This window comes from Glycine max, chromosome 12, assembly GCF_000004515.6.
Source record: "Glycine max cultivar Williams 82 chromosome 12, Glycine_max_v4.0, whole genome shotgun sequence".
Classification (NCBI taxonomy): domain Eukaryota; kingdom Viridiplantae; phylum Streptophyta; class Magnoliopsida; order Fabales; family Fabaceae; genus Glycine; species Glycine max.
Genome location: NC_038248.2, coordinates 23,758,341 through 23,776,984, shown reverse-complemented (window position 1 = coordinate 23,776,984; position 18,644 = coordinate 23,758,341). Strand labels below are relative to the sequence as shown.

General features: G+C 35.2%; 2 protein-coding genes across 2 annotated transcripts; both read right to left on the bottom strand.

The window, feature by feature from the left end:
- Positions 1 to 783: 783 nt before the first annotated feature.
- Positions 784 to 2,400, bottom strand: LOC100305854 (uncharacterized). The gene is made up of 3 exons (NM_001364433.1): positions 2,267 to 2,400; positions 1,998 to 2,039; positions 784 to 1,123 (listed from the first exon to the last, which is right to left on the bottom strand). Exons 1-3 carry the CDS (start codon positions 2,314 to 2,316, stop codon positions 1,021 to 1,023), a joined length of 195 nt encoding a protein of 64 aa, NP_001351362.1. The 5' UTR covers positions 2,317 to 2,400; the 3' UTR covers positions 784 to 1,020.
- Positions 2,401 to 14,570: 12,170 nt separating this feature from the next.
- LOC102668562 (serine/threonine-protein phosphatase 7 long form homolog) lies at positions 14,571 to 17,818 on the bottom strand. The gene is made up of 6 exons (XM_006593151.1): positions 17,474 to 17,818; positions 16,989 to 17,349; positions 15,497 to 15,711; positions 15,278 to 15,412; positions 14,827 to 15,186; positions 14,571 to 14,744 (listed from the first exon to the last, which is right to left on the bottom strand). The coding sequence occupies exons 1-6, from the start codon at positions 17,816 to 17,818 to the stop codon at positions 14,571 to 14,573; spliced, it is 1,590 nt and encodes a 529-aa protein (XP_006593214.1).
- Between the last annotated feature and the right edge of the window lie 826 nt (positions 17,819 to 18,644).

Here is an 18,644-nt window from a genome sequence, read left to right as displayed (position 1 = left end):
AAAGTTCTCCCTGTGTTCTCTCTTCTTCTCTCTTAGGAGGATTGTCTTGGTCCTCGAATTCCAAGACGTAACATATATCATATAAATGATCTATAATGTTCAATGTAATAGTTTTAAACCTGAAAATAGATAAAAAAACAACTTATCAATATGGTCTCATAAAACACAATTATTAGTTTTATTTGAGTTTGTGAAATTACTATTTTAGAAGAATGGAAGTGAGGCAATGAAATGGCCAAGTAGTGTGCATAAATTGAAAATACAGTAGTGGAATAATTAAACATAATAAAATTAGAATTGTTTCTTCAATTTATTTTCCTTTAACAATTCAAGATTATAGGACTTTTCAGTTTCTTCATGAGAATTGGTGAAAGAAAAGTAAAAATATGAGAAAATAATGAATTATTAAATCGTATGATTTGTATCGATAATACAAAGTTACACATTCATTCATGTATTGTAAGATACAAAATCATTTGAAATTCTTATGATACGAATTGATAAGTAGCCAAGTCATAATCGAAGTGTAAATAGTAAGATTCTAATATCCATGCTCGAGATGATAAACAAACAACACCCTTAAAGCACTGCTACTTCATTGGTTATCTTTACATCTGCACTCACTACCTGCTTTCTTAACAGTTATGTACTTTTCCTTCCTGTGTGTCCATTTACCTAGATTTCAAATTCTGTGATCACTATTCTTTTAGTCTTAGTTTTTCTATTCTCATCTTATGTATATGTGGAAGCATTATGCTGATGTAGATGCTAGTGTCCATATAGTTGTGCAAAAGAGATTATTGAACGGAGAGTTAAACTTATTTATCTACTATAAAACCATATATAGAATGCCACAACCATGGCTGTTAATAACTATGACAGGAACTGGACATGATTCAGACTGCATGACTACACAGACCCTGAAGTAGGATAACAGCACACATTTATTCATACGAAGATTACATTATTTGGAGATTTGTATTGCCAAACACATGGCAATTACATTTTCATACATATTCCTTAATGGCCACAAGTGCAGTCCGTGCAAGTGCAGTTAGTGCCACACTTGCACTTCCCATCATGCTCAGCTGCTGGAACATCCATGTCAACAGTCTCGATGTAGCTGGGGAGGAAAAGAAATGGAAAAGAGAACACAGTTATAATAGGCTTTTCATTTCTTGCTGTGGCATTTTTTTTAGGCTTAAATGCAATTTTGGTCCCCCGGTTTTGATTAATTCATAATTTTAGTCTCTCCATTTTAAAATAAAAACATTTGACATCTGTTTTAAAGAATATGCAATTTTAATCTTCTATTTCAAAATAAAAAGATTTGACCTTCTATTTTACAAATTTTTTAATTTTAGTCCAATTCTCAATTTAATATATCATCAAAAAATGATTTAATTAACTATAATGTAAGAAATAAATAAAATAAAACGTAAATAAAATTGAAGATTGCATCGAAATCATTAATTTTTTAAAATATGAGAATCAAAATTGTGAATTTTCTAAAATAAAAGAATCAAATGTCTTTATTTTAAAATATAAGAACTAAAATTGTGAATTTTTTAAAAGATTAAATGTTTATTTTAAAATGAAAAGACCAAAATTACGGATTAAACAAAATAAGAAAATCAAAATTACATTTGAGTCTTTTTTTATATAAATCACATGTGTCATCTATCGGAGGATAGAGATAATCCTGTTTGAGCGAGATAGAATCACTATGAGATTTTCATTATGGGTCCTGGAATGTATAGAAACCATAGAGGGTGTTTAGTTTGAGAAAACTTGTCCTGTTTTCATTTTAAAAAAAAATGCCACCTGTTAATGTGTTCTGTGTTTAGAAGTTTGTATAGAAAATATTGAAAACAATTCTTTTCCACTTTTCCTATACAAATTTGAAATAGAAAACGAAAACAAAAAATGTTTCTCAAATCAAACGGCTCTAAAGTATTCAAAACCTAATACAATGGATACAAAAAGTGAACTTTTACCTCTTCTCAGTCTCTACTATAACACCATAGCTGTTTCCCTTGCTGCATGGCATAGTATGTAAGGATATAAGTAAAACAGCCTTTATATGTATCATGCAAGCTATACATCAGACCTCAGTCTACTGTATGCATAATATATGTCCTATACAGATTAATCCTTTAGAGATCAAATATGGTAATTGACTAATTGTAACATGAACTACATATATATATATATATATGTAAATCTTGCTTTACACACAAATGCAGAAAACAAATGAAGCACTTACGTGCAGTTAGTCTTGTCAGCGCAGTCACAGTTGCCGCATGTGTTCGACATGTTTGGTTTTGAGGAATAAAGCAAAGCACAAGAAATGAACTTAGTTTTTGAATTCAATGCTTTGTATGATGCTGCTATGCTTCCAAGCACTGAACCATGATCCAGTATTTATAGAGGAAGAAAGAGCAAATCTTACTTGAGAGGTAGCATTGATTGGAGCTCCACTTTTATTGTGGACCTCACAAAGCTTGTGTGGGGCTAGTGAACTTTGGAGAATTTTTATCTGAAGGAATCTAAATCATGGTGGCTTGCTTGGCCTCCTCTTCTCCCCTCATGTCAACTTAATTAGATTCTTGGGGGAGACAATCACATTAAATAATGTCCTTTCGGTTGGCTCAATTTTAAAACTTTGATTTTAACCATGGTATCATGTAGCCCATCTCACATGATAGGATAAGATTTTATTGATGTTGGTGATGGTTGACTCAATTTATTTGTTTCTCTTTTCAAATATAATGACAATTGATACTACCCATGGTTATCAAACTTTTGGTTAACTCGCTAACTCTTACGATTTTATGAGTTCACTTATTTTCTGTGAGTTGATTCGTGTGTAAACTCTCTTTTTAGTATACTTTGGGTAGACTCAATAAACTCTAAGTAAACTCAGTAGACTCTCGAGTTTACCACTGAGTCAACGAGTCAGCAAGTTAAAAAAATTAGACCAAAATGTAAGTCATTTGGGGTTGTTTTCTGTTTGTTTAGTGTTCAACATACTTTCATTTAGTGTTGTTCTCGAATAAAAAAAATTTCACCTTTAATAACATCAAACTCTTGTTCTCTAATAACATCAAACTCTTGATAGAAATGATCTACTACTACTATAACATCTGCAGATTATTATCTAGTAGTGAAGTGTTACTAGATTTGGTTATTTAAAGGTGTGTTTAGTTTGCATTTTCATTTTCTGTTTTTGTTTCCTGTTTTTATTTTCTGAAAACTGTTCATTTTCAAAAGATTAGAATTCTGAAAACATGTTTGGTTTGACTTCTTATTTTCTGCTTTCAAAAAATAAAAACACTGAAAATGTGTTTTCAAAAGAAAATGTATTTTTAGATTTGCTTAAAATTACATTCCTTGCCACCGTGTTTTTATTTTACCCAAAATGAGGTTCCTGGTTTCAATTGAAAACACTGAAAACGAGATTTTATTATTTTCAATTTTTTGTTCGTTTGAAAAAAATATTTTTATTGAAAATGAAAACAGAAATCCAACCAAACACATTTCTATCACCATTTTCTATTTCCAGTAAAAATGAAAATAGAAAACAACCAAATCAAATACCCCCTAAGTATTGTGAAATTTATGATTTATTATTTTACTTTATTGTATCGTTGAAATGTTTAATTAATATATTATTTATATATATTTTATTATTATTTTTATATGAAGTGGACTCTAATGAGTCTACGAGTTGAGTCTACAAGTCGAATTTATAGAACTCTCATGAATCTGCGTAAAATCTCGAGTTTGATAACCCTGATAATACCTACGTTACCATTATTTTTGCTTGATTATTATTAAAACTCGTATAGTACTTTATTCTACTTTGAATTTGTTCTTTCTTTGTCATCTTTTTCACTCCTTCGATCTCCTTTTACAATGATACTTATTCTGCTGAAGGTATGTGTCAATAAGTATAGGATATTTCTGTGAAATGGTCCTTTAGATTTCCTATCATGAGCCGAGTTCGTTTTGGAAAATATGGGCTCTTCTCTTTGGATTTAAAGGTCAAGATATGCCAGAATTTTGTGTCACTATCAATATATTCGGGACAAGTGGATGTCATTTCAAGATAAAGTGGATTTGTCTCTGAGAGTTTCTAGGAGTGAAAGGGTAATTTTTGCTGTGTAGGTATGCCTGCTAAGGTAGGAAATAAGATGATCACCATTTCATTTCTATTTCTTGCGTAATAGCACTATAGTGATTTTGGGTACAATTTCAATATGAATACAGTGAATAGCTCTTTGTAGGTTTTGTAGAACTATGTGCCCCATAGATATACGATGTCTTTGTGAGGGAGAGATATGCACTCACACAAAAGGATGTATTTAGTGAAAGGATTGGTTTTTTACATAGAAGTAAAATAAAAATTAAATTTGTTAACTAATGTTCAAGATTAATAAGTCATAACTACTTGAAATCACATCTTTTATATTTTAATTTTAAGTAGGAAGTAGTATCAAATATTTGTTCCTCTTGTAAAGGAGGTAAGATAATTTGATACTTCTCTTATTGTGAGTGATGGAGTAATTTTTTAAAATTATATGTAAAAATATATAAACAAATTTATATACCCAGTTATAAAAAAATTGAGTAATTAATATTAGTAAATATAAATTTAATTATTTAATTCCAAAAAGATTACTCATTTGGTCTTTGCACATTCTTTATCTTTTATTTTCTATACTTAAAAATCATCCCTTACTCCTTGTACAACACTTCTATCTTTTAGTTCCCTATCGTTACACAAACCACACATGTTATTATCATTTTGTAACAGCACGAACCAAAAGAGATCCAATAGTGCTTGTACAAATACTAAAAGTTGATGGTTTTTAAGTGTAAGAAGTAAAAAGTATAGTTTATGTAACCACAAAGACCAAATTAATATTTTTTTCCTTTTTTTATTGCCAAGTTACAAGTGTAAAGTATATTTTTGATTTTATTTTATTATATTTTAGTTTTTTTATTTTGATATATTAAGTTTTAAAAGTTTCATTTTGATCTTTTATGTTTTTAGAATTTTTATTTTGATACATTAAATTTTAAAAGTTGTATATTAGTCATTTTTATTTTTGAAAGTTTTATTTTGATCATTTTTTTTATTTGCCGTTTACGATACTAAACGCTAAATCCTTCATTTTCATAGATTAGTATACTTTTCTCTCATAACCATGTTTTTCTTTTCTATTTACAATACTAAATCCGAAACCTTAGGACACATTTGGGATGATTTAGTTTTAGTTTTCCTCTAATTTTTAATTTTAAAATAAATTTATTTTGAAATTTTTTTATCCTATTAAAATTAGTTTAAGGATGTATTTTAATGGTAGTGACCCTGAAGATGATAACAATGACAATGATAGTGACAATACCAATGATGATGATTCTAGTGTTGATGCTGGTAGTGGGGGCAATGCTGTTGGTAGTGGAGATAAAATTGTCGGTGGTTGTACTAATGATGATGATGATAGTGTCGATGGTAGTAACAATGATAATAATAACAGCACGAATGAGTATTATAAAATGTAAGGAGAGTGTGGTTTTTTAAAGATAAATCAAATTTATAAATAATTCTTCCTAATTTTAAAAATAAAGGTAAAAGTGTTTTAAATTTTAATTAAAAATTATTTAAACTCCATTTTGATCAAACATGTTTTATTTAAAAATATATTTACAAATCAAAATCCGAAAACTTACCACCATCACAAACAGCCCTTACATAAAATATCACGGCTTTATATTAGTGCAGCACGGTGGAACATGGTTAATAATATTTGAAAAAATATGGATAATCATCCTTGCCGAGAGCTTTAACAATTAATATGAGAAATGATGCAGACCTGGAGTACAAATAATTAATTCTAGGATTTATTCGAATCATAAAGCAAGAGTCCGTCGTTTTTTGTTTTGTTTTGTTTTTTTTTTATTGCAAGAATCCGTCGTTTCGGAAACAGCTGAATGCAACTTAGAACTTTAATTTTTTTTTTGAAAGGCAAATTAAAACTTTAATTGAAATGCATTTAATTTCTCTTGTGTGAAATTTGTACAAGATAAAAAGAAAAGAAAAAAAAAAACTCCTGTGTGGAATTTAATAGTTCAATACAAATGATCCACATAGTCCATAGCCATAACTGTGGTTTTAGTTATGGGAGTTGCTAGGTGCACCCAACACTTTTATAAAATGTCAATTTTGTCCCTGTCTTGTTTTTCTTTAATTTTACGATGCCTGTGTAATTTTTTACGGTTTTATGGTTTCTTTCTTTCACTGTCGTCCAGTTTGTGCCGTTGTGGGTGATTTTTGCAAGTTTTTTCGAGGTAGCCGTTCGGTGAAAGTTAAATATTGGCGGTTGCTGTCATTATTGCTATTTTTATTTCGTCGGAGGTATGCATTTTACCGTTTTTTTTTTTGTGTAGATCTATTACATATGGAAGAAGTTCTTCTTTAGTAAATTTTTTACGGAAGAAGTTCTTCCGTAACCGTAAAAGACTTGTTACGGAAGAAGTTATTCCGTAAAAAGCTTACGAAAGAAGTTTTCCTGTAAGAAGCTTACAGAAGCTTCTTACGGAAGAAGTTCTTCCGTAAGCTTTATTGTTTAATTTTTTTTTAAAATTTGTGAAAAAATTCATAAATATGAATATTAAAATTTATAATTTTTGTATTTCATATTTATGAAATTGTGAATAATTGGTTTAATTAGGTATAATAATTTAGGTATAATATTAAATAATTTAAGTAAAATAATTGTATTTTGTTTTAGTAGTAAAATGCTTAATTAGTTGTTAGTTATAGTGTTATATATTTTTATTGTTAATTACGGTGCAAAATATTTATTTGTTTGAAGTAATTTTTTGTGAAATTAGATGTTTCGTAAAATTTAATATTATTGTGTTTTAGAAATACAAAATATTTAGTTTAAGTAAATAATTTAGTTTTAAATTTTGAATGTAATTGTATTAGTTGTTAATATGTGTGTAGTTATTATTTAGTCAACTTTTAGTGTTGCTAATATGGTAATTTGTATGTACTTGTGTATGATGCATAATTTATTAATATGTCATTAAGATGGACAAAGATCAATGGATGTATGACAATACGATGTCACAAGAAGTTCATATGGATTATGAAAATGAAGAAGAATGTGGTGTGAATCAACCACATGTTGATTGTTCGGATGCTTTTAATACTTGTCAGGTAATCATGTTCATTAGTTTGAGTCATTTGGTTGAATGTGTTTTGCATAAAAATTAATATGTCGGGGTTGGGTTGTAGGTCTTTGGTACCCGAGATGATGTTTTGCAGTGGGCTCAAACAGTTGCCCATGAAAACGGATTTGTTGTAGTGATTATGAGGTCTAACACAGATATTGGTAGTAGAGAAAGAAATTCATTTGTATTAATTGGATGTGAAATGAGCGGTCTGTACAAGTGTAGGAATAAAGAATTTGTTAGAAGAGACACTGGGAGTAGGAAATCAGTGAGAAACCAGTGCATGGAGGGGAAGGTTGGACGGTGAAGTTGATCTGTGGGATTCACAATCATGAATTGGCCAAGTCCTTAGTTGGACATCCATACGCTGGACGATTGACCAAGGATGAAAAGAAAATTATTGTTGAGATGACAAAGTCTATGGTGAAACCAAAAAACATCCTGCTAACGTTGAAGGAGCACAATGCCAACAGTTGCACCACAATCAAACAAATTTACAATGCAAGAAGTGCATATCGTTCTTCCATTAGAGGAGCTGATACTGAAATGGAACATCTAATGAAGCTTCTTGAACGTGATTAATACATTCATTGGCATAGATTGAAGGATAAAGTTGTGGTGCGTGATCTGTTTTGGTGTCACCCAGATGCAGTAAAGTTATGCAATGCATGTCATCTGATGTTTTTTATAGACAATACCTACAAAACAAACAGGTACAGACTCCCACTACTTGAATTTGTTGGGGTGGCACCAACGAGGATGAGATTCTTGGCTGGGTTTGCATATCTGGAGGGTGAACGTGTTAATAATATTGTATGGGCTTTGGAACGGTTTCAAGGTCTATTTTTTAAGAAACGATCGCCTCCTTGTTGTTATTGTCACTGACAGAGACCTAGCACTAATGAATGCAGTGAAAACTATGTTCCCGGAGTGTACAAACTTGTTGTGCAGGTTTCACATCGACAAGAATGTCAAGGCCAAGTGCAAATCTTTAATCGGTCAAAAAAATGCCTGGGAGTATGTGATGTATAATTGGGGTACTTTGGTTGATTGTCCGTCCGAACAGTAGTTTGCTGAGTGCCTTCAAAGGTTTCAAATTGATTGTTCACCTTGACCAATGTTCGTTGACTATGTTAAGGAAACATGAATTATCCCACACAAGGAAAAATTTATTACAGCCTGGACGAATAAGGTCATGCACCTAGGTAACACAACAACAAACAGGTATTAAAATGTTATTTTTTCTAGTAAGGGTTATTAATAAATTGTATTTAATTGTTGTATATTTGTAATGTTTGTTGTGTATTTTAAATGTAGGGTTGAATCTGCTCATTGGGCTCTAAAAGGAGTATTACAAAATAGCCTTGGAGACCTGTGTAGTGTTTGGGATGCCATGAACAACATGATCATGCTGTAGCATGTTGAAATTAAAGCATCCTTCGAAACCAGTATGCATGTGGTTGGACATGTATTTAAAAAAACCTTATACAAGAGGCTTCTTGGAATGATTTCAAGGAACACTTTAAATGAGATTGCTGCTGAGGTTGAGCGTCTATGTTATCTTGGCAACGATTCCTCTTCTTGTGGTTGTGTGATGAGAAGCATGCACGGTCTTCCTTGTGCATGTGAGCTATCTAGGTATACTGCTGGCAGCATCCCAGTGGATTCAGTCCATATGTTCTGGAGGAGACTTTGCTTTTCAGATCAAGGGTTATGTGAGGCCGAAGTCAACATCAAGGAAGAGATTGAGACCATATCTAAAAGATTTAAGGAACTTGATGTGTGTGGCAAAGTAACTCTCAAGAGTAAACTTTGAGATATTGCAGACCCTGATCAAAACTCTATGTGCCCTCCTCCGTCAAAGGTCAACACTAAATGTGCACCGAAGAAACCGATGAAAAGAAGCCAAAGATCCACAAAGCATGATTCGTCTTACTGGGAGTATGTTGATGCTTTTCATTCTGTTCAAAGAAGCAACTCTTTAGTGAAACGTAGTGCATCATTTTCTGAACCGCCAAAGCCAACAAGGATCATCCCGATGTGGGATCAATTTGTGCCATTTATACAGGGTTTCATTCACAACGTTGTAGATGTGAAAGCAGACGGTAACTGTGGATATCAATCCATTGCCACTTTAATAGGTACGAGGGAAGATTCTTGGCCTTTGGTGCGCAATGAATTGATTAAAGAACTTGGCAGATGGTCGCATGACTACATCAACCTCTTCAGTGGCACAGAGAGATTTAAACAATTAAGGTTGTCCCTACTTGTTGATGGGTTTTCCAAGGTATGTTTTTAGGTTATTTTTTTTAAGAACAAACTTTAAATAACTTCGATGTGTATGTTTGCTTGATTCAGGTTAGTGTGGACAAATGGATGGATATAACAGAGATGAGATATGTCATTGCATCAAGGTATAATGTAATCCTTGTATCGTTGTCCCGACAACAAAGCATGACATTTTTTCCTCTTAGAAGTCAACCACCACCTGATTCTTCTGTGCACCGCATGATATGTGTCGGTCACGTGTTTGGAAATCATTTTGTTCAGGTACATTGAAGATAGTTAGTCTAACTTTTAGAATTATGCAATCACTTCCCTGGTTCATTTGAGTTAATAATGTTTGTTCACGTACAAGAGGTTTATTTGAAAGACCGTTGTCCTTTATCGCCTCTAGCGTTGTTGTGGTCAAGCAATTGTTATCCTTAGGCAAAGCAGTGACCAATTCCATATATTAGTAGAATGCAATAGTACACAAGCTTGATGACCTTCAAAAAAGACTATGTCGACCTAAATGAAGACTAAACATGCATTGTTTATCTAATTGTGTTCATTATGAGATATAATTTGTTGTAAGTCATTAATCAATAATTATTAAGTACTTGTTGCGTTAAGAAAATAATTAGTTGGTGCAACCAAAATCAATTACGCATGTATGATACATTGTTGTCATAATTGATAACACATAATGATATGCATGCGTATTAAAGTTTGAGCGTGACACGACATTGACCGACTTGACAACACATTCTGATGCACGATACAACTTGACACCATATTGGTTTAGTAGGAAACATAAACACGAAACATGTTCACGCGTGTCTATTTTTTTTTAAAAAAAGTAAACCAATCTGTCGGTGAGAACCATCTATATATATGAGAATCGGAAAACGCTAATAAATCACACATGAACTTGCTTTCACATACTCTTCCAATTGTTACACAAAGTATGACATTTTTAGGAGAAACTAACAGTCAGACGATTGTCAACTCAAGGTTGGGTTTCATTTTTCCAAATGGATCGATTATTCACAATGATAGTGGGGTTTACTTCCAAACTTCCACTCCGGTGCCCATTCGAGTACCAAACAGCTGTGATTTTGCAACGCTGAAAACTAGAATACACATCACCCTTAATCTAACCTACGAAGTATTTTTGGATGAAATTCACTACCGGCAGCCAGTCAAAGAGACATGTAACTATTTTCTCTTTCAATGTATGCAATTGAAAAATGATGACGATGTCAACACCATGTTAATGTGTAACGATCAATTTTCGTGTGTTGGTCCGATTGAATTGTTATGCACTATTGGTAGAACACTAGATGAAATATTAAACTTACTTGAATGCACTATGACCCATACTCATGACGCGCTCTTGTATTACAACGGGAGGTGGAACATGCCACGCCAGAACAACTTTTTAGGTTACGCATTCACAGGAAAAAATCCAAAGAAATTTGAAATTCTTTCAGGATGTACCATCGATGAACTGAAGGATTTGATAAAGCAAGTTGCACCTAAAAGGATTCCTGTAACACCCTGATATATATATCTATATATATTATTAGTAATTATGTTTGATGTTTGATTATTTGTTGCGTTATTTTCGTCCGTAATTATTTTTAAGGAAGTTAATTTAGTTAATAGAGGGGTGTGGATAGATAAGAATCTAGCTTCTCAAAGAAGCCTCTCGAGAAAGCTTCTCAAAGAAGCCACGAGGAAGCTTCTGGAGGAAGCCTCTTAATGAAGCTTCTAGAGAAAGCTACATGTAGCTGCCTCGGTAAAAACGATGCCCAGTGTTCGTTAACCGTTGGATCTTTTCCAAATTTGGTCTGCAACTTCACAAGATATTTTTCCATGATCTGACCGTTGGGATCTTTGAGAAGATGTCTGGAGTGTTCTAGAAGCCTCTTAATGAAGCTTCTGGAGGAAGCCTCTTAATGAAGCTTCTAGAGAAAACTACATGAAGCTGTCTCGGTAAAAACGCTGCCCAGCCTTTGTTAACTGTTGGATCTTCTCGAAATTTGGTCTGCAACTTCAAAAGACACTTGTCAATGATCTGACCGTTGGGATCTTTTCGAAGATCTCTGAAGTGTGCTAGAAGCTTCCGTTCCCGAGAGCATCTCCTATTTTAGCATTTCAGCCTTTGCTTTTGTGTAGCTTAGGAAAAACGCCATTTCTTCTTCTTTCTTTCTTCCAAATCCATTTCTAAAGTTCCAAGTACTTTCTCCATCACCCACATCCACCATTAGCCACCACAAACCATCATTGTTCTCCATTGAAAACCCACACCGAGAGGAACCCTTCAACCGAAGCAGAATTTCCAACTTGGCTTGCGGTTTCGGTAGAGAACGAAAACCCTAATCTGATCTTTCGTTTTCTTTCGAGGTAACCATGGTTCTATGCTTGTTTCTTGTTAGTTTCATCTTGTCTTTGCATCTTTTCTGCCTTTGGAACCGCCATTGCATGTCTTATGCTTCCTTTGAAAAACCTTAGAGAAAGAGACTTTGTAAACGTTATTCTTTCATGAAATGCATGTTATTTTCGTAACCTTCATTGAACCCCGGTCACATTGGCGTGGTCGGAATTTCCAAATTACGTTCCTTTGTAAAACCCGAAATACTCTCAGCTCTTTCATGTAGTGATGTGGGTGTTTGACCCAGAGCACTGTTACTAGCTTTGTTTTCTGAAATCCATACTAAGTCTCCTTCGTTTTGGCACGGTAGAGGCTTGTGTGGAATCGACGAGCAAAGACAAAAAGGAATCTTCAAGTGACGCGACGAGGAATCCGCGGGGTAGCACACGATAGGTAAGGGGAGTTTATTATAAAACTTACCGTTTTAACACCATAGTTAGGGTTAGGGATCCTAGCTATGAGGATATCTGCCTGTCCCTGTTGCGTGCTGATTTTTCTTCAAAGAAAATTACGTTTTAACTAATGGGATGCGATATATATATATATATATATATATATATATATATATGTATGTATGTATGTATGTATTGTGATGAATGATATTGTTTTGGTTGTTTGAAATGTGTTGTTTGAAGACCGTGTGTGTGGAAATGATATTGTTGTGTTTGTTTGAATTGTTGTTGATGTTGCTATTGAGGATTTTAATTGATATGTGATGATAATGATAATTATGATGATATTGATTTGAGATGACATTGTTAATAAAGACCATGTCAACATGAATTGTTATTATTGATGAATATGTGAATATGAAATGAGGTTGTTGTTGTTGTTGATAACGTCATTGAGATGAGATGATATTTATGTTGTGAATGACATGGAAATACGATTTGTTGATTGATGTTGGAAATGCATTGGCATGTTCATGTTGTGTATGTTCGTGGGGGGCACTGTGCACTGACCTTTCAGGGTCTTTGGCACTAGCTTTTGGCCACGTTCATACGTTGGATGTTGTGTATGATCGTGGGGGGCACTGTGCACTGACCTTCCAGGGTCTTTGGCACTAGCTTTTGGCCACGATCATACGTCGTATGAAGTGTATGTCATGGGGGGTAGAGTGCACTGACCTTGTCGGATGGCCCAGACGTGGGTAACTAGCGTGGTTAGAGAATCTAAGCATTCCTGAGGGGATGCTTAGGTGCTTTAATTGGTCCATGGTCTTTGGCACTTACTTTTGGCCGTGATCATAGCTCATACGACACAGGAAATAGAGTAACTGTGGCCAAGTGTACTTTGTACTAGGGGGCTGTCACCTGGTAGGGAACACCTTTGGGCTCCCAGGCTGATCACCTATGGGAGGGGGGCTGTTATGTGCACAACCGGGTGGTCTCGACAAACTCAGCACAGTTCCCTAAGTGAGAGTGTCGTGTGGACACGCTTAGGCTATTTCCTGAGATTTGGTTGTTGTTGGTACGTACCACATTGCATCTGAGTGTTGAGTTAGGTGCATGCATCATTCTGTGCAGTCTTGATTGGGTCCATGGATGGATGATGAGTAATTGTTGGATGTGAATGATGAATATTTGTTGGATATGAGTGTTGAATAATGATTGTGGTGTATGCTTATCATGTTTGCCTATGTTCCTTGCTAATTGTGGTTATTTGGAATTGGTTGTTTTTTGAGATGCTATTCGATGGAACCGGTTCACGATATTTTTTTTTTTTGTGTTCTTTGATGTCCAGAATTCAGAGAAAGCACCCCTTGAATTTCGTTATCGACTTCCAAATAATTTTAAAAAAATGCCAAACCGGGGTACTTAGACATAGTTTGAAGGGTCCAAATCCAATTTTTTTGATTTTGTGCTTGTTTTTTGAGGTGCTATTCGATGGAACCGGTTCACGATATTATTTTTTTTGTGTTCTTTGACGTCCAGACTTCAGATAAAGCACCCCTCGAATGCCTTTATCGACTCCCAAATAATTTTTAAAAACTTCCGAATATGAGTACTTAGACATAGTTTGAAGGGTGTAAATCTTTTTTTATTTTATTTATTTTGTGCTTATTTTTTGAGGTGCTATTCGATGGAACCGGTTCATGATATTTGTTTTTCTTTGTGTTCTTTGACGTCCAGACTTCGGAGAAAGTGCCCCTCAAATGTCGTTATCGACTCCCACATAATTTTAAAAAAATGCCGAACAGGGGTACTTAGACATAGTTTGAAGGGTCCAAATCCAATTTTTTTGATTTTGTGCTTGTTTTTTGAGGTATTATTCGATGGAACCGGTTCAAGATATTATTTTTTTTTGTTCTTTGACGCCCAGACTTTAGAGAAAGCACCCCTCAAATGTTGTTATCGACTCCCACATAATTTAAAAAAAATTGCAAACAGGGGTACTTAGACTTAGTTTGAAGGGTCCAAATCCTATCTTTTTTTTTTATTTGGTGCTATTAAGTTCTAGGCGTAATTAGATATTATTTTCAGCAATTTTTGAGGTTAGTCATAAACACTATATGAAAAATAAAATAATGAAACAAATAATTTACAAAATTTGTATTGCCAAAATAATGTAACAATTACAATAATGTTATCAAATACAAAAATAATACACATGATATCAAAAACTAATCTATGCGCTGTCTACGTCGTGCCCTAAGACTTCCATCAGAGGTGTCACCCCTAGCGATCCGCAGACAATCTTCCATGATCTCATGTAACTCAGTTCTTGCAGTGACCATCCTAAGGTTGAGCACACGCTCCAACCTTTTTGCGATTGCTTCACAACCTTCATAAGCAACCTGTGACAGTCATAAAAACACAGTTATTACAAAATTTTAAATAAAAAAACAAATTACAAAACACTAAATCGAATTAAAATACCACTGAAGGTCTAGGGAGATTAGCTGGGACTGGAACCTCTGGGATATGTGGCTCGACGTATGCATCCACATCTGGGGCAGGTGGATGTCTGGGCTCATCACCTTCCTGGGTTGACATGACGAAAGGGTGAGATATCTGAAAAAACCACTCCATGTAGTCTGCTGATACCTGGCTGGGGACAACACAAATCTCACCCGCAGGTGCTAGATGATCCCCGAAATGCATCCACCTGTCGCTTATGTCCTCATACGACAACAAACTAGTAACCGGCAGCGGAGGGATGGTGTGCATGTACCCGAACTGTTGTACCACCCTCTCTGGTCTGACATAGACCACAACATGACCCCATCTGAGCTGCCCCTGGTAGCATGAAATAAGCTCGAAGCCCCTAACTGCCCGGTGCTCAGTGCAACCAAGAAACGTCCGTGATCGTCAGAGCATCTAAACGTGCCCTGTACGGCGCTCCCTTGATCCCCTTCATGTGCGCCTTCATCGTAAGCCACCTGGAGGCACGTGGGGTCTTCTCAGCATATCCATCATCAGTGACACACTGATGAACACTGGGAAAATACTCATATATCCAGCACTACACAAATGAAGTGAGCATAAGATTAAAAACATTTACAATTCATTATCCAATTTAAACCTATTTACGAACTTTAACATTTACCTGTAATAGCGTTAAGTACCCACCCATCTGTCGTGTGGGGGTCTGCGAAGCTTCATTTAGCTGGTCATACATGTGAACCAGCACGACAACTCCCCAGGCATAGCCCCTAGACTGACCCAAGTCTCGAAAACCCTCCAAATGCACCACATGAACATGGGTTGCACTTTTATTAGCAAAAAGAGTACAACCCACCAGGTGGAGGAGGTAAGTGATAACTGCTAAATAATTGTGAATTAATAGTAGAGAATTAGTCAAATTTTGGTCTGAAATTAATTATTTAGCAATTATTTATGATTAAAAGTTAGAAAATTAATTAAATTGAATTTTTGGTTGCAGATATGAAAACTGAAGTTACATTAAGCAAAAAGGCAACAAAAGTGAAGAAAAAGAAGAAAGTCTGAAGCAGGCCCATCCCAACACGCACTAAGCGCAAGGTGTTACACTAAGCACGCCTACAAAGGCCCAAAGCCCACTTCAGAACCCCCTCTCCTAGGGGTTTCATTCACTCCCTTTCTTTCTTTTACCCCTCTTCTCATTGTAAAGCCCTCAATGGCCATGAGTGGTTAAACCCTTAGTTAGGGCCCGGCAGGTCTAAAAAGCCAATGATGTATGATGTACTCTTCACTATTTATCAATGCAATACCAGGTTTTTCTTTCCTATTTTCTTTCTTATTTATCCTGTATCTCAGTCTTTATTTTCTGTTAGGGTTTAGTCCACTCGGGAGAGGGTAAAGCCTAATTAGGGGTAAGGAATGAATGCTTGAATATGTTTTAAGGGTTAGTCCACTCAGGAGAGGGTAAAACTTAATAGAACAATCAAAGAAAAGAAATCATAGGGTTAGCATTGCTAGGCATAGAATGATAACCCAATGCCCATGCTTTAGAAAACATCTAGAATTTAATCTTAATGCACCTAAGTTATTGAGTCTTTGCAAAAGGCATTTGGAAGATAGGTAATTAAGGTAGGCTTGTCATCATGAGGCATCAGGGGCACGTAAATGAATATATGTGGGTAGGATAGAATCACTTGAATTGGTAAAGAAAAAATCATAAACTCATACATCCTAGGCAGACAAGGCAAGTCAGTTCCTAATATCATCTTATCTTGAATTTATCTTTTATCTTTCTAATCTTTTATCTTTTTCCTTATCTTTTAATCTTATCTTTAATTATTTTATCTTTTCCTTTATCTTCTAATTTTATCTTGAAATCTTTTATCTTTTCTTTATCTTATCTATTATTTTTCTTTATCTTCTATTTTAAATTTCTTATCTCTTGCTTGAAAAATTGGATTTGCATTAATCTAAGTACAAACAAAGTCCCTATGGATTCGACACTCGGACTTCCGAGTACTTTACTACTTGTGACAATTTGGTACACTTGCCAACGAGTTAACAGTAAGCACGCGCCGCTACAATCCAACGTCGGGCCTGGCATCTACTCTAATACACCTCATGGAGCCATGACAGTCGCACGTAAGCCCCATGAGCACGTATGGTCTCAACTCGAGCCTCCTCGCCGGATACCTCTAGAAGCTCCATTAACAACAAGACTGCCTCGTCCACGCCCAGAGGCTCAAACCTGTGTAATGCCTCTGTGATAGGAAGATGGAGGAGACACACCACATCGTCCAGTGTGATCATCAACTCCCCCATTGGAAGGTGGAAGGTGTTGGTCTCCCTATGCCACCTCTCCACAAATGCAGATATAAGTCTAGGATTACCAGTGACCACAGAACAATCGATCAATGGACTTAATCCGGTGCCGACAACAAGGCCTTCAATCTTAGGCGCTGGACTCCCAAATTTATCAACTTTCCTACCGTGGGAGACCAGCTTCAACTCAGGTTGTTCCTGAGTTGAATAACACAACATAAAAGTTAATTAGACATTCATTATCACAAACAACACAACAAAAAATAAAAAAATATCAACTACCAGGGAATTAAAATACCTCGCCATGCTAGATACTATATGCCACATGGTCAGCAAATGATGTCAGCAATGATGTGTCATGTGGCCCACCAGGGAATCCCTCGCCATGCTGAGCAGGTGATCCCTCAGCACCATCAGCAGCTACGTCTGCAACATCTACATCCGCAGTCAGAATGTCCTCGTCCACATGAGGAACATGCTCAGTCACATGAGGAATATCCTCAGTCACCTGAGGAACATCCTCAGCCCTAGCAACATGTACTCGTTGCCTACGGGCAGATGCGGTCGGCCTACGCCGGTGAACATCATCTGCATGATGCTTATCGTGTCTACCTCTTCCTATTACCCTAGTAGCTAAGGAAAGATCTGATCTTCTTGTTCTAACCATGATCTGTACATCATGAAGAACATGTAGTTTTTTTGGTCAAATTATTCATAAAATTGAAAACCTACATAAATCCTCAGCCCTGCATTAGAAACCCTAATTACACTACCCTACACATTGTCGCCTACGCACTACAGAAACTAAACCCTACAGATTCAGCCCAAGGCCCTAACCCTAACAAATATTTTGGTCCAAATATATTAAACATAAAAAAACAAAATAAATAATATTTAATATAAATTTTGTTACATGCAAGCATGCAAGCATACAATTTTTTATTATTAAAAAACTAAATATACCTATTATAAATCAAAACAAAGAAATAAAACTTAATTTATAAAAAAAAATTAATACGGAAGAACCTTCTTCCGTAGGAACTTACGGAAGAACTTCTTCCGTTAGAAGAATTTCCTTTATATGGAAGAACTTCTTCTGTTAGCGGAAAACGCTCCAACTTCACCATTTTCGCAGAGAAACTCGCAGAGAAATGAAGTCATCTACCCTACAGCCAAAAAATCCTAATCTAAATTACCATTGGACATTAAAGGGGAGGGGAGATAGGAGGTACTAACCTCGACGGCGGAAACGCAGAAACGACACCAAAAAACCTCCCAAAACGAACGAAAATGGCAGCCCAGGCGTGGAGAACAAGGAGAAGTGCGGAGAAGAAGGAGAAGACAAGAAGACACGAAAGATGGATGCACTCACGGAAGAAGCAACACTGAATAGGCGTGTTTATTTTTTAAACTTTTAAACAAGGGTAATTTTGCCCATTCACATAATTGTTGGGTGCACCTAGCAACTCCCTTTAGTTATTCACAACATATAA